This window comes from Dendrobates tinctorius, unplaced genomic scaffold, assembly GCF_039654945.1.
Source record: "Dendrobates tinctorius isolate UK_male_01 unplaced genomic scaffold, ASM3965494v1 ptg000069l, whole genome shotgun sequence".
NCBI lineage: Eukaryota > Metazoa > Chordata > Amphibia > Anura > Dendrobatidae > Dendrobates > Dendrobates tinctorius.
In genome coordinates, this window is record NW_027361737.1 from 25,045,425 (window position 1) to 25,058,184 (window position 12,760).

General features: G+C 44.4%; 1 protein-coding gene across 1 annotated transcript in view; it reads left to right on the forward strand.

Annotated features, from left to right (window-relative positions):
- Positions 1-619: 619 nt before the first annotated feature.
- LOC141095295 (autoimmune regulator-like) overlaps positions 620-12,760 on the forward strand; it is a 134,048-nt gene continuing 121,907 nt past the window's right edge. Inside the window, 1 exon segment of the mRNA XM_073581235.1 lies at positions 620-769. Coding sequence (XP_073437336.1) covers positions 620-769 — 150 coding nt within the window.

Sequence of the window (12,760 nt, forward strand, 5' to 3'; positions counted from 1 at the left end):
GCATCACATGGATTAGAACAGTGGTTTCCAGACTTCAGACCGGTCCTCTACTTGTTGCATATCCACAACTCCCATCATGCCATGACAACCACTATATGTAAGGGACTGGTAGTTTTGCAACAAGTGAAGAGCCACAGGTTGGGAACACTGTACTAGTGGCAGTGATAACATTCAGATATTTAAAGACATTCTCAAGTTTCAAAGTTCTCCTATCCGAAGGATAGCTGATAACTTTCCTACCAGTGTGGATCCGACCCCCATGGCCCATACCGATTAAGAGAACCAGGGCTCTGAACAGCCACAGCTGAATGGACCAGAGAGCGATCATGTGCACTACCTCATTCATTCTAAAAGGAGTGCCGAAGACCAGCCTAATGCTGTGCTGGGCAATCTCCGGTGCTCCTATTCAGAATTAATGGAGTCGCAGTGTACATGATTCAACCTCCACTATATTTAGCTGGAACTGTTCTGAGTCCTGGTTCTCTGGATCGGTCAAGGCCACAGTGGTTGGTCCCCCAATGATTGAAAGACATGCCATATCCCATAGTTAGGGGATAACTTTTAAACTTGAGAACTCTCCTTTAGGGAGAATTTAGTAATCATATCTGTTTTTAGCAGGATGTCTCAGCAGGAATCCCTTCCTAGTGGTACTGATTTACGGGCGCTCCTCAAATGGCACCGGACAGAAATTGCCGTGGCAATTACTGACCTCTTCCCTCTGCTACATGGTATGATGGACCGAGACCTTGTATCTGAAGACAGATTTCAGGTGAGCGCCCTCTAAAACACAAATTATTGCTTATTTAAACTGCTAATTTAGGTTAGTGTCCCAAGGTGTGGCTGACATGTTACCTGCAAACCCAAGTCTTCAACTGCGCTCAACAGTAGGATGCCATAGTGCAGCTGCTAAAAGTATGGATATGATTGGTTACATGTACAACATGCCTTCCAACTTGCTCTTTTGTACGTCTTTTACTCATTTAAAGAGGCACTCCTCTCCCATCAGTTTTTGTCCTCTTAACCCCTTTGCTACATGTGCTCCACAAGTACTGCACATGTCGCTTCTCTCCAGCGGTGAGCCCACATCTTTCCCGGCACGTGTCAGCTGTTTTGAATAGCTGACATGCCGAAACAGCCGCGGGTGGAATTGCAATCCACCCGATGCTATTAACCCATTAAATGCCATTGTCAAACTCTGACAGCAGCATTTAATGCAGACTTCCGGCCATCATACCAAAAATCCTCCCATCGGTGACCCCCGTCACGCGATCGCTGGTTACCAGTAGGTTGGCATGACAACCAGAAGGCTCCTGAAAACCTATTGTTGTCACTGCCGGCTTGCTGTGAGCGCTGCCTGGTGGTCGGCGCTCATATCAAGTCAGCAATTCTGCTACATACAGGTGATTTGATCATCGCTTGTATGTAACAGAGCCGATCGGATTATGGCAGCTTCTAGTTTCAAATGGAGACTACTGAAGCATGCCAAAAGTAAAAAAAGTTTTTAAAACTTTTACAAAAATAAAAAAATAAAAGTTTAACTCACCCCCGTTTTGCCCCATTCAAAGTAAAATAATAAAAAATCAATCATACACAAATTTGGTATCACCGCGTTCAGAATCGCCTGATCTAGCGGTAAAAAAGGTTAACCTGATCGTTAAATGGCCTTGCGAGAAAAAAGTCAAAACGCCAGAATTACGCTTTTTTTGGTTGCCACAACATTGCATTAAAATGCAATAACGGGCGATCAAAAGGTCGTATTTATACCAAAATAGTATCAATAGAAACATTAGCTTGATGCGCAAAAAATAAGCCCTCAACCAACCCAAGATGACAAAAAATGGAGTCGCTACAGGCCTCAGAAAATGGCGCAATTTTTTTTTTTTTTTTTTAACAATCTTTGAATTTTTTTCATCACTTAAATAAAAAAGAAACTAGACATGTTTGGTGTCTATGAACTCGTAATGACCTGGAGAATCAAAGTGGCTGGTCAGTTTTAGCATTTGGTGAACATGATTTAAAAAAATCCAAAAACTGTTGTGGAATTGCACTTTTTTTGCAATTTCACCGCAATTGGAATTTTTTTCCCGTTTTTGAGTACATGACATGGTAAAGCCAATGGTGTTGTTCAAAAGTACAATTTATCCCACAAAAAAAGCCCTCATATGGCCATATTGACGTTAAAAATAAAAAAGTTATGGCTCTGGGAAGAAGGGGAGCAAAAAACAGAAACGCAAAAACGAAAATGGGCTCCGGCGCGATGGGGTTAATATATTATATTATACTGCACTGTGTACTTACAATTTTGCTCATTTTGCTTTTCTACCCAGTAAATTATTCTCTTTACTCTGCTCTATGTAGAAACAGCAAGAATCTTGTCCCTATATTTTTCATTTTCCTCTTCGACTCCTGCCCCAGCTGCTCCACCCCCATCAGGGACTTTTGCAGTGATGACTCCTACAGGGAAAACTGACCTCCTGTTTCTATTTAGATCTTAGAAGGATTCAACTACTCAATTTTTAATCACGTGGAGTCATAGACCTATTGGAAAACAGAAGAACTGCTTAGAAAGGCAAAATGAGCAATTGTAAGTGCACAGTGTTTTATAATAGGATGATTTCGACTTCCGGTTTCAGCGCCACCATGTGCAGACGCATGTGAGGGAGCTCCCGCTGACCGCCACAAATACTCTGCATTTACACAGAGCCCTGACTCACAAAATGTACTGGGATAATTGTGGGACCATCCGGAACCGTCCGCAACATGGATCGGTTTGTCACGATAGGAGCAGGGGGAGGAGGAGGTCGGAGGAGGCCTGCAGAGTGGGAGCACAGCAATGGCGGCGGAGACGGAGGCACAGGCACAAACAGGGCAAACACATGAGGAGATAGAACGGGAGGAGGAAGCCCCAGAGAAAGAAGGAAATTTCAGCCAGGGGGAGACAGTGGAGACAGGAGGCACATTGGAAACGCAGCTACATGCTCATGGCTCATTAAACTTTAAACAGCTAGCAAAAGAAATGGCATCATACCTGGCTGAAGACTTTAAGCAGGTAGTGGCTGACATGATCCAATCTACCACTAAAGAGCTGCAAAGCAAGATGACTCATCAGGAGTAGAAACTGCAGGAAGCAGAGCAGAGAATTTCTGAGGCGGAGGGCAAAGTTATTCAGCTAGAAAAACAAGTCAGTGACTTAAAGAAACAAGCCTCCTACACTGCGGATAAACTAGAGGATCTGGAGAATAGGTCCCGCAGAAGTAATCTGAAAATGATAGGCCTCCCAGAGACAATAAACACACAGCAGCTAAATGATATTTATGAGGTGGAACTGCCGAAAGAACTTGGACTGTCACATAACTGCAGAGTGGAGCGTGCACACAGGCTAGGCCCCCCCCAGAGAGGCCTCTGAGGCTGAGAGGGGCAGAAATAAACAGAAAACAAGGAAGCTCAGAGACCACGCCAGGCAGTGGCGAAGTACTTGAACTTTAAAGATAAGGAAGAAATACTCAGGGCTTATAAAGGAAGAAGGCGACCACTGATAATTCAGGGACATAAAGTCCTTTTATTTGGAGACTATTCAGCAGAGGTGACACGGAGAAGAAGGGCATTCAGCGAAGCATGCACTCTGTTGTTTAAACGCAGCATCAGATTCCAGATAAACTACCCAGCAACACTGCGTTTTAGGACAAGAGAAGGTGTGATAAGGTCTTTTACAAATCCTAAGGAGGCCATGAAAATTACGTCCCAGCAGCAACCTTCATCTGACCAACAATCACCTGATAATACCAGCCCGCTGAGAGAGGAGACAGGTGGAGATGCTGAGGACGAGCGGGGGAGACCCGATCCTTATAGCCTGAGGTCGGATTTGCATTTGGAAGGAGATAATGAAAGCGAGACAATGGCTAAGGAACAAAGAACCCCAATGACAAGGTCGTTCAGAAAGAACCAAACAAGACAGAATGCTAAGTGTTCTAATGCTCATGAGATTGTGTCAAGATTAGTGTTGAGCATTCCGATACTGCAAATATCGGGTATCGGCCGATATTCGCTGTATCGGAATTCCGATACCGAGTACCGATATTTTGTCAATATCGGATACCGGAATCGGAAGTCCCCATAATGCAATGAGCCACTGTTGTGGCTGTGATTGACTGCGGAAATGATGTCATCATGATGAGCGGTCTGTGCGCATCATGATGCGCGGTCTGTGCCGACTGCGGGGGGTCTGTGCCGACTGTCGGGGGTCTGTGCCGGCTGCCGGTGGTCTGTACGGGCCTCTCGGGGGCCTGTGCCGGCTGCCAGTGGTCTGTACGGGCCTCTCGGGGGCCTGTGCCGGCTGCCGGTGGTCTGTACGGGCCTCTCGGGGGTCTGTACAGGCCTGTCGGGGGCCTGTGCCGGCTGCCGGTGGTCTGTACGGGCCTCTTGGGGGCCTGTGCCGGCTGTCGGTGGTCTGTACGGGCCTCTCGGGGGCCTGTGCCGGCTGCCGGTGGTCTGTACGGGCCTCTCGGGGGCCTGTGTCGGCTGTTGGTGGTCTGTGCCGGCTGCCGGGGGCCTGTGCTGGCTGCCGGTGGTCTGTACGGGCCTCTCGGGGGCCTGTGCCGGCTGTCGGTGGTCTGTGCCGGCTGCCGGTGGTCTGTGCAGGCCTGCCGGGGGTCTTGTGTGTGTGCAGGCATTGTCCGATGGGACTACAAGTCCCATCAGGCGATGCCTGCTACAATGACAGTGATTTACACATTAGCCAATGATGAGACAGTAGTAGTCCCATCATCCGGCTAATGTGTTGAATGTAAAAAAAAACACATACTACATACATACTACATATATACTACATTCATACAACATACATATATACTACATACTACATACATACTACATATATACTACATTCATACAACATACATATATACTACATACATGCTACATATATACTACATTCATACAACATACATACATACTACATACATGCTACATATATACTACATTCATACAACATACATATATACTACATACATGCTACATATATACTACATTCAAACAACATACATACATACTACATACATGCTACATATATACTACATTCATACAACATACATACATACATACTACATATATACTACATTCATACAACATACATACATACTACATGTATACTACATTCATACAACATACATACATACTATATACATGCTACATATATACTACATACATACATACTACATACATGCTACATATATACTACATTCATACAACATACACACATACTACATACATACTACATACATACAACATGCTACAGACATACTACATACATACATACTACATACATACTGCATACAATACATTCATACAATACATACATAGACATACAGTACATATAACATAGAGAACAAACTCACCATCACTTGTCACTTTGATCCCCGAAGCCAGTGTCATCTATGAAAAAATATGAAAATAACAAACAAGCCATATATTCCCTGATCCGCAGAAATCCACGAGGGTCCCACACCGATCTCCCGTGGAGAACAGCAGCATCAGCTGATGCGACCGCTCTCTAGGGGCTTCAATAATCCAATGACGGGAGGTAGGTATCCTTCCGCACTGTATTCCTCCACCACTGTAAAAAAATAGTCCCTAGTCTCACTTTTGGCATTGCTGTGTGAGAAAGTGCCCATGCAGCTTTTGCCATAAAGTGAGACCAGGGAGTATTTTTTTTTACAGTGGTGGAGGAATACAGTGCGGAATGATATCTACCTCCCGTCACTGGATTCCTGGAGCCCCGTAGAGAGCGGTCGCATCAGCTGATGCTGCTGTTCTCCACGGGAGATCGGCGTGGGACACGCGTGGATTTCTGCGGATCAGGGAGTATATTGTCTGTTATTTTCATATTTTTCCACAGATGACACTGGCTTCGGGGATCAAAGTGACAAGTGATGGTGAGTATGTACTCTATGTTATATGTACTGTATGTCTATATGTATGTATTGTATGAATGTATTGTATGTATGTATGCAGTATGTAGTATGTATGTATGTAGTATGTATGTACTATGTATGTATGTTGTATGAATGTAGTATATATGAAGCATGTATGTAGTATGTATGTTGTATGAATGTAGTATACATGTAGTATGTATGTAGTATATATGTATGTTGTATGAATGTAGTATATATGTAGCATGTATGTAGTATGTATTTATGTTGTATGAATGTAGTATATATGTAGCATGTATGTAGTATGTAGTATGTATTTTGTATGAATGTAGTATATATGTAGCATGTATGTAGTATGTATGTATGTTGTATGAATGTAGTATATATGTAGCATCTATGTAGTATGTATGTTGTATGAATGTAGTATATATGTAGCATGCATGTAGTATGTAGTATGTATGTATGCTGTATGAATGTAGTATATATGTAGAATCATAGAATCATAGAATCATAGAATCATAGAATCGTAGAGTTGGAAGGGACCTCCTGGGCCATCTGGTCCAACCCCCTGCTCAAAGCAGGATTCGCTAAATCATCCCAGTCAGATGTCTGTCCAGCCTCTGTTTGAAGACTTCCATTGAAGGAGAACTCACCACTTCTCGTGGCAGCCTGTTCCACTCATTGATCACTCTAACTGTCAAAAAGTTTTTTCTAATATCTAATCTGTGTCTCTTCCCATTCAGTTTCATCCCATTGCTTCTAGTCTTTCCTTGTGCAAATGAGAATAAAGTTGATCCTTCTACAATGTGACAGCCCTTTAGATATTTGTAGACAGCTATTAAGTCTCCTCTCAGTCTTCTCTTTTGCAAACTAAACATTCCCAAATCCTGCAACCTTTCCTCATAAGACAGGGTTTGCAGACCGGTCACCATTCTGGTCGCTCTTTTCTGATGTAGTATGTATGTATGTTGTATGAATGTAGTATATATGTAGTATGCATGTAGTATTTTTTTTTTACATTCAACACATTAGCCGGATGATGGGACTACTACTGTCCCATCATTGGCTAATGTGTCAATCACTGTCATTGTAGCAGGCATCGCCCGATGGGACTTGTAGTCCCATCGGACGATGCCTGCACACACACAAGACCCCCGGCAGGCCCGCACAGACCACTGACAGCCGGCACAGACCCCCCGAGAGGCCCGTACAGACCACCAGCAGCCGGCACAGGCCCCCGGCAGCCGGCACAGACCACTGACAGCCGGCACAGGCCCCCCGAGAGGCCCGTACAGACCACCGACAGCTGGCACAGGCCCCCAAGAGGCCCACACAGGCCCCCGGCAGCCGGCACAGACCACCGACAGCCGGCACAGGCCCCCGAGAGGCCCGTACAGACCACCGGCAGTCGGCACAGGCCCCCGACAGTCGGCACAGACCCCCGAGAGGCCCGCACAGACCCCGCACGCACGCACAGTGTCTGCCCACGCACCGCCCACACTCTTCACCCCTCCCGAACAGGATGTACAAGGCAAGAAAGGTTTTTTTAATTCCGATATTTCTGTCCCATTGACTTGAATGGGACTTCCGGTATCGGAATCGGCGATACCCGATACTTTTTGTGTATCGGGCCGATCCAATCCGATCCGATATTTCTGAATATCGGATGGTATCGCTCAACAATAGTCAATATATATCCTGGGGTCAGCATAAGTGAAAAGTATGACTGGAATACCTCACATGATAATATGAAGATCAAAGGGAGAAATTTTTGTGGTCCAGGTTGAGCTACAGAAAGACTACTTACACTCCCAATCACCTAAAATAGGAAGACGCACAGTAATAAGGGACATCATCTGTGAACCATATGGTGGTGTACAAAACTTACAAATTTACAGGTACATCCACCCGACTGGGTCAATATCAGACGGAACTATGCATGTTCAAGGAAGACTACAGGACAGCTTGTGGAGAGATCCCCCCTTCTCCTATTTCTTTTTTTTTTCCCATCTTATTTATTTTCACATGTTCTGTTGGCCTGAATGGAGGATCTGGGGTGCTGATTTAATTGGTCTACAAGCGGATCATACTGGCTGACTTCCAGGTTTATGGACATTGTGAGGTTTTCACAACAAAAAGACATATACTGTATAAAGTTTGGATAATGATGACCAGATGTGATGTATATACTAGGTAGAAGACAAGCTCTTCGTTGAATGTTGATGGGAGTATGTTGATTAAGATATCTTCCAGGGAGAAAGTATCATACAAATGCTAGGTTCACATTGGGAGATATGGCTTGGGAGGATGAAGGGGATGAGAGTAAAGTATTTTTATACCTCTCTGACATCAAAAAGGAGAGATGGAGAAGGACTTTAAGATAATATGGTTGTGAATATTAAGATGTTAGGAAATTGATATGATAAATTAAGGGAAATAGATGTTGATCTAAGATTCGGAGTTCCAAGGTTACATGAGGGTCAGGGCTCAGATAGAGATTGGATATAAAATAGGTACAACATGATAAATATGGGATAATAGGCGGGTGGGAAAGTATTAAGTTACATACCGGTAACTGTTATGAATGGGTCACTGAGGAGAAAAAAAGCAAAGCACGCTAAGTCTCAGAAAACCAGAGAGGTTGGTAACTATGCAGATTGCAGACCCCTGATTTTAACACACAACTAGCAGCAGTCGTGGAGCATGCCTACGAAGGTCCTGGACGCCTCGTCACAACTGGTGAGCTAAATAAGCCTAAAGTAAGAAAAGAGGAAAACTAACTCCCCCAAAGCAGACCCCAAAGGAAAGACAGCCCCCCACATGTATTGACGGTGAAGCAAGATGAAAACACAAACAAAGGCAGAAAAATAGGCTGAGCAAATGATGGGGCCAAACTAACTTGAAAGGACAGGAAAGGAAAGATACTGTCTGCAATCTGCCAAAAAACCCTACCCAAAATAATGTCCAACACTTCTGATAACAAAATTAACCCTGAAGTCACTAGACTTCTCCCACTATATCAGCACTCTGAAATATTCTGAGACAGAGCAAAAAAAAGGCCAATCTAATAAAGGACAAAAAGGCAAATTGGCAAATACAGATAAATAAGAGTGGAAGTTCAGCACAGCCCAGCTGGGCTGGCTGACCACAAAAAAACTGAGTTAACCAACAAGAGCAAGTGTGAACATTAGCAAAAAACAAACTTATCTTGAGAAGACTAGAGCAGAGCTGAAGTTCAAGACCTGAGAAGCAGACTGAATCACCAGCAACTGGATAGGGCATCGGCTGTCTTATATCCAGTCTGATACTCCAGAGATCCAATCATTATCCTCCTCGTCGGGTGGCAGACCATTACCAATTAAACCAACCTCACTACCTCCTGTCACCACCAGAGGGAGAACGGAAGGAGAACTCCCAACTGGTGGAGCAGAAAATGTGCTCATAACAGTACCCCCCCTTGAGGAGGGGTCACCGAACCCTCATCCACGCCACCAGGCCGATCAGGATGGGCCCGGTGAAAAGCACGAACCAATTTATTGGCATGAATATCCGAGGCAGAGACCCAAGAATTATCCTCCTGGCCATAACCCTTCCATTGGACCCCTCTATCGGACACAATGTTCTCAGGAATCCCGTGTAACCAAACCACCTGTTGTAAAAACAAGGGTACCAACTCAGCGGAAGATGGCAACTTTGGGAGTGGTACAAGATTGACCATCTTCGAAAATCTATCACAAATCACCCAGATAACAGTCATTCTCTGAGAGACAGGAAGATCAGAAATAAAATCCATTGAGAAATGGGTCCATGGCCTCTTGGGCACCGGGAGGGGCATCAGCAACCCACTAGAACGAGAACAGGGTTTAGACCGAGAACAAGTCCCACAGGACTGTACAAAATTCCTGACATCACGAGATAAGGCAGGCCACCAAAACGACCGACTCACCAAATTTCTAGTACCAAAAATACCTGGATGATCAGCCAATGCGGAGCAATGGACTTCAGACATCACTCTCTTTCTCCACTGGTCAGGAACATACAATCTTCCCATAGGGCAACGCTCAGGTTTATCCTCCTGAAATTCCTCCAGGGCGCGTCTCAAATCGGGCGAAATGGCAGAAAGAACTACCCCCTCACCTAGGATAGTAGTAGGCTCAGTCACATTAAGAGAATCAGCAAAGAAACTCCTAGAAAGGGCGTCTGCCTTAACATTCTTAGTGCCCGGAAGAAAAGAGACCACAAAATTACAACGCGTGAAAAACAAGGCCCATCTAGCCTGTCTAGGATTCAAGCGTTTAGCCGACTCCAGATAAATCAGATTCTTGTGATCGGTGAGGACCACAAATTGATGTCTAACTCCCTCCAACCAATGTCTCCACTCCTCAAATGCCCATTTCATGGCCAACAATTCCTGATTCCCCACGTCATAGTTGCGTTCAGATGGGGAGAACTTTCGAGAAAAGAAGGCACAGGGATTCATCTTAGAAGTCACAGGGTCTTTTTGGGACAAAACAGCTCCTGCACCAATCTCAGAAGCGTCTACCTCCACTTGAAATAGAAGTGAGACATCAGGTTGCCGTAGAACTGGAGCTGAAGTAAATCTCCGCTTAAGCTCCTGAAATGCTGAGACAGCCTCAGGAGACCAATTCAGCACATTAGCTCCCTTCTTGGTCAGATCAGTCAGTGGTTTGACAATACTAGAAAAATTACCTATAAATTTACGATAGAAATTAGCAAAACCCAAAAACTTCTGGAGAGCCTTCAAAGAAGTAGGCTGAACCCAATCATAAATGGCCTGTACCTTGGCCGGGTCCATTTCAATAGTCGATGGAGACAAGATAAATCCCAAAAATGAAATCCTCTGTACACCAAAGAGGCATTTTGATCCCTTAACAAACAGGGAATTCTCCCTCAAAATCCGGAACACAGTCCGGACATGTTCCACATGGGAATCCCAATCACTAGAAAAGATCAAAATATCATCCAGATAGATGATCAAAAACTTATCTACAAAGTCTCTAAAAATATCAATCATGAAGGACTGGAAGACAGAAGGGGCATTAGAGAGCCCAAAAGGCATCGTACTCAAAATGTCCCTCCGGAGTATTAAACGCCGTCTTCCATTCATCCCCGTGCTTGTGCCACCTCGTCAGGTGGCAGACCATTACCAATTAAACCAACCTCACTACCTCCTGTCACCACCAGAGGGAGAACGGAAGGAGAACTCCCAGCTGGTGGAGCAGAAAATGAGCTCATAACAGGTAACGGTATTTTTTGGAAGCCCATGACAACACCACGAGAGAGGGGATCCGCCCTTCAGGAGCAGGAAACCTACAGATACAAAAGGGCGGCACCTCTCCCACGCATCAGTTGGATTACAGCGCTTGAGAGGCTACCATGGTTAGTACACAGCATATAATATATACAACCTATCCTATTTACCAAAGCATTTTTTATACCATCTCCCACATAAGGTAAATTCGTGAAACAATCTTCTAAAGGAGTGCACCCCTATATGTGAACAAGGGAGGGAACTAAGGGTGCTGTCATGGGCTTCTGAAAAACACCATTACTGGTACGTAACTTAATACTTTATTCGGACTCCCATGACAGCACCACGAGAGAATTACAGAGATGTAAAACTAATTTAGGGAGGGACTACAGCCTGCAGCACCCTTAGCCCAAAGGTGAGATCTGAGAAGGCACCCATGTCTAACCGATAGTGGTTAAAAAAGGTGGAAGGAGATGACCAGGTGGCCACCTTACATATCTGGTCAATTGACACTCCAGATCTCTCTACCCAAAATGATGCCATGGCACGAGTGGAATGCGCCCTCAAATTCTGTGGAGCCGGACCACCACCTGCTGTGTAGGTGTAGGCAAGAGAGAGAGCCTCCCTAATCCACCTTGCTAACTTGCGTTTTGATACTCTACATCATAGAATCATAGAATCATAGAATCATAGAATCGTAGAGTTGGAAGGGACCTCCTGGGCCATCTGGTCCAACCCCCTGCTCAAAGCAGGATTCGCTAAATCATCCCAGTCAGATGTCTGTCCAGCCTCTGTTTGAAGACTTCCATTGAAGGAGAACTCACCACTTCTCGTGGCAGCCTGTTCCACTCATTGATCACTCTAACTGTCAAAAAGTTTTTTCTAATATCTAATCTGTGTCTCCTCCCATTCAGTTTCATCCCATTGCTTCTAGTCTTTCCTTGTGCAATTGAGAATAAAGTTGATCCTTCTACAATGTGACAGCCCTTTAGATATTTGTAGACAGCTATTAAGTCTCCTCTCAGTCTTCTCTTTTGCAAACTAAACATTCCCAAATCCTGCAACCTTTCCTCATAAGACAGGGTTTGCAGACCGGTCACCATTCTGGTCGCTCTTTTCTGAACTTGCTCCAGTTTGTTGATGTCTTTTTTAAAATGTGGTGCCCAAAACTGGACACAATATTCCAGATGAGGTCTGACCAGAGAGGAGTAGAGGGAAATAATGACTTCACGTGATCTAGACTGTATGCTTCTGTTAATACATCCTAGAATTGCATTTGCCTTTTTTGCTGCTGCATCACACTGTTGACTCATATTCAGTCTGTGATCTATTAGTATACCCAAGTCTTTTTCACATGTGCTGTCACTTAGCCCTATTCCTCCCATTCTGTATATGCTTTTTTCATTTTTATTGCCCAGATGTAGTACTTTGCATTTCTCCCTGTTAAAAACCATTCTGTTAGTTGCTGCCCACTTCTCCAGTTTATTTAAATCTTTTTGAATCCTCTCACTCTCTTCTCTAGTATTAGCTATCCCTCCTAGCTTTGTGTCATCAGCAAATT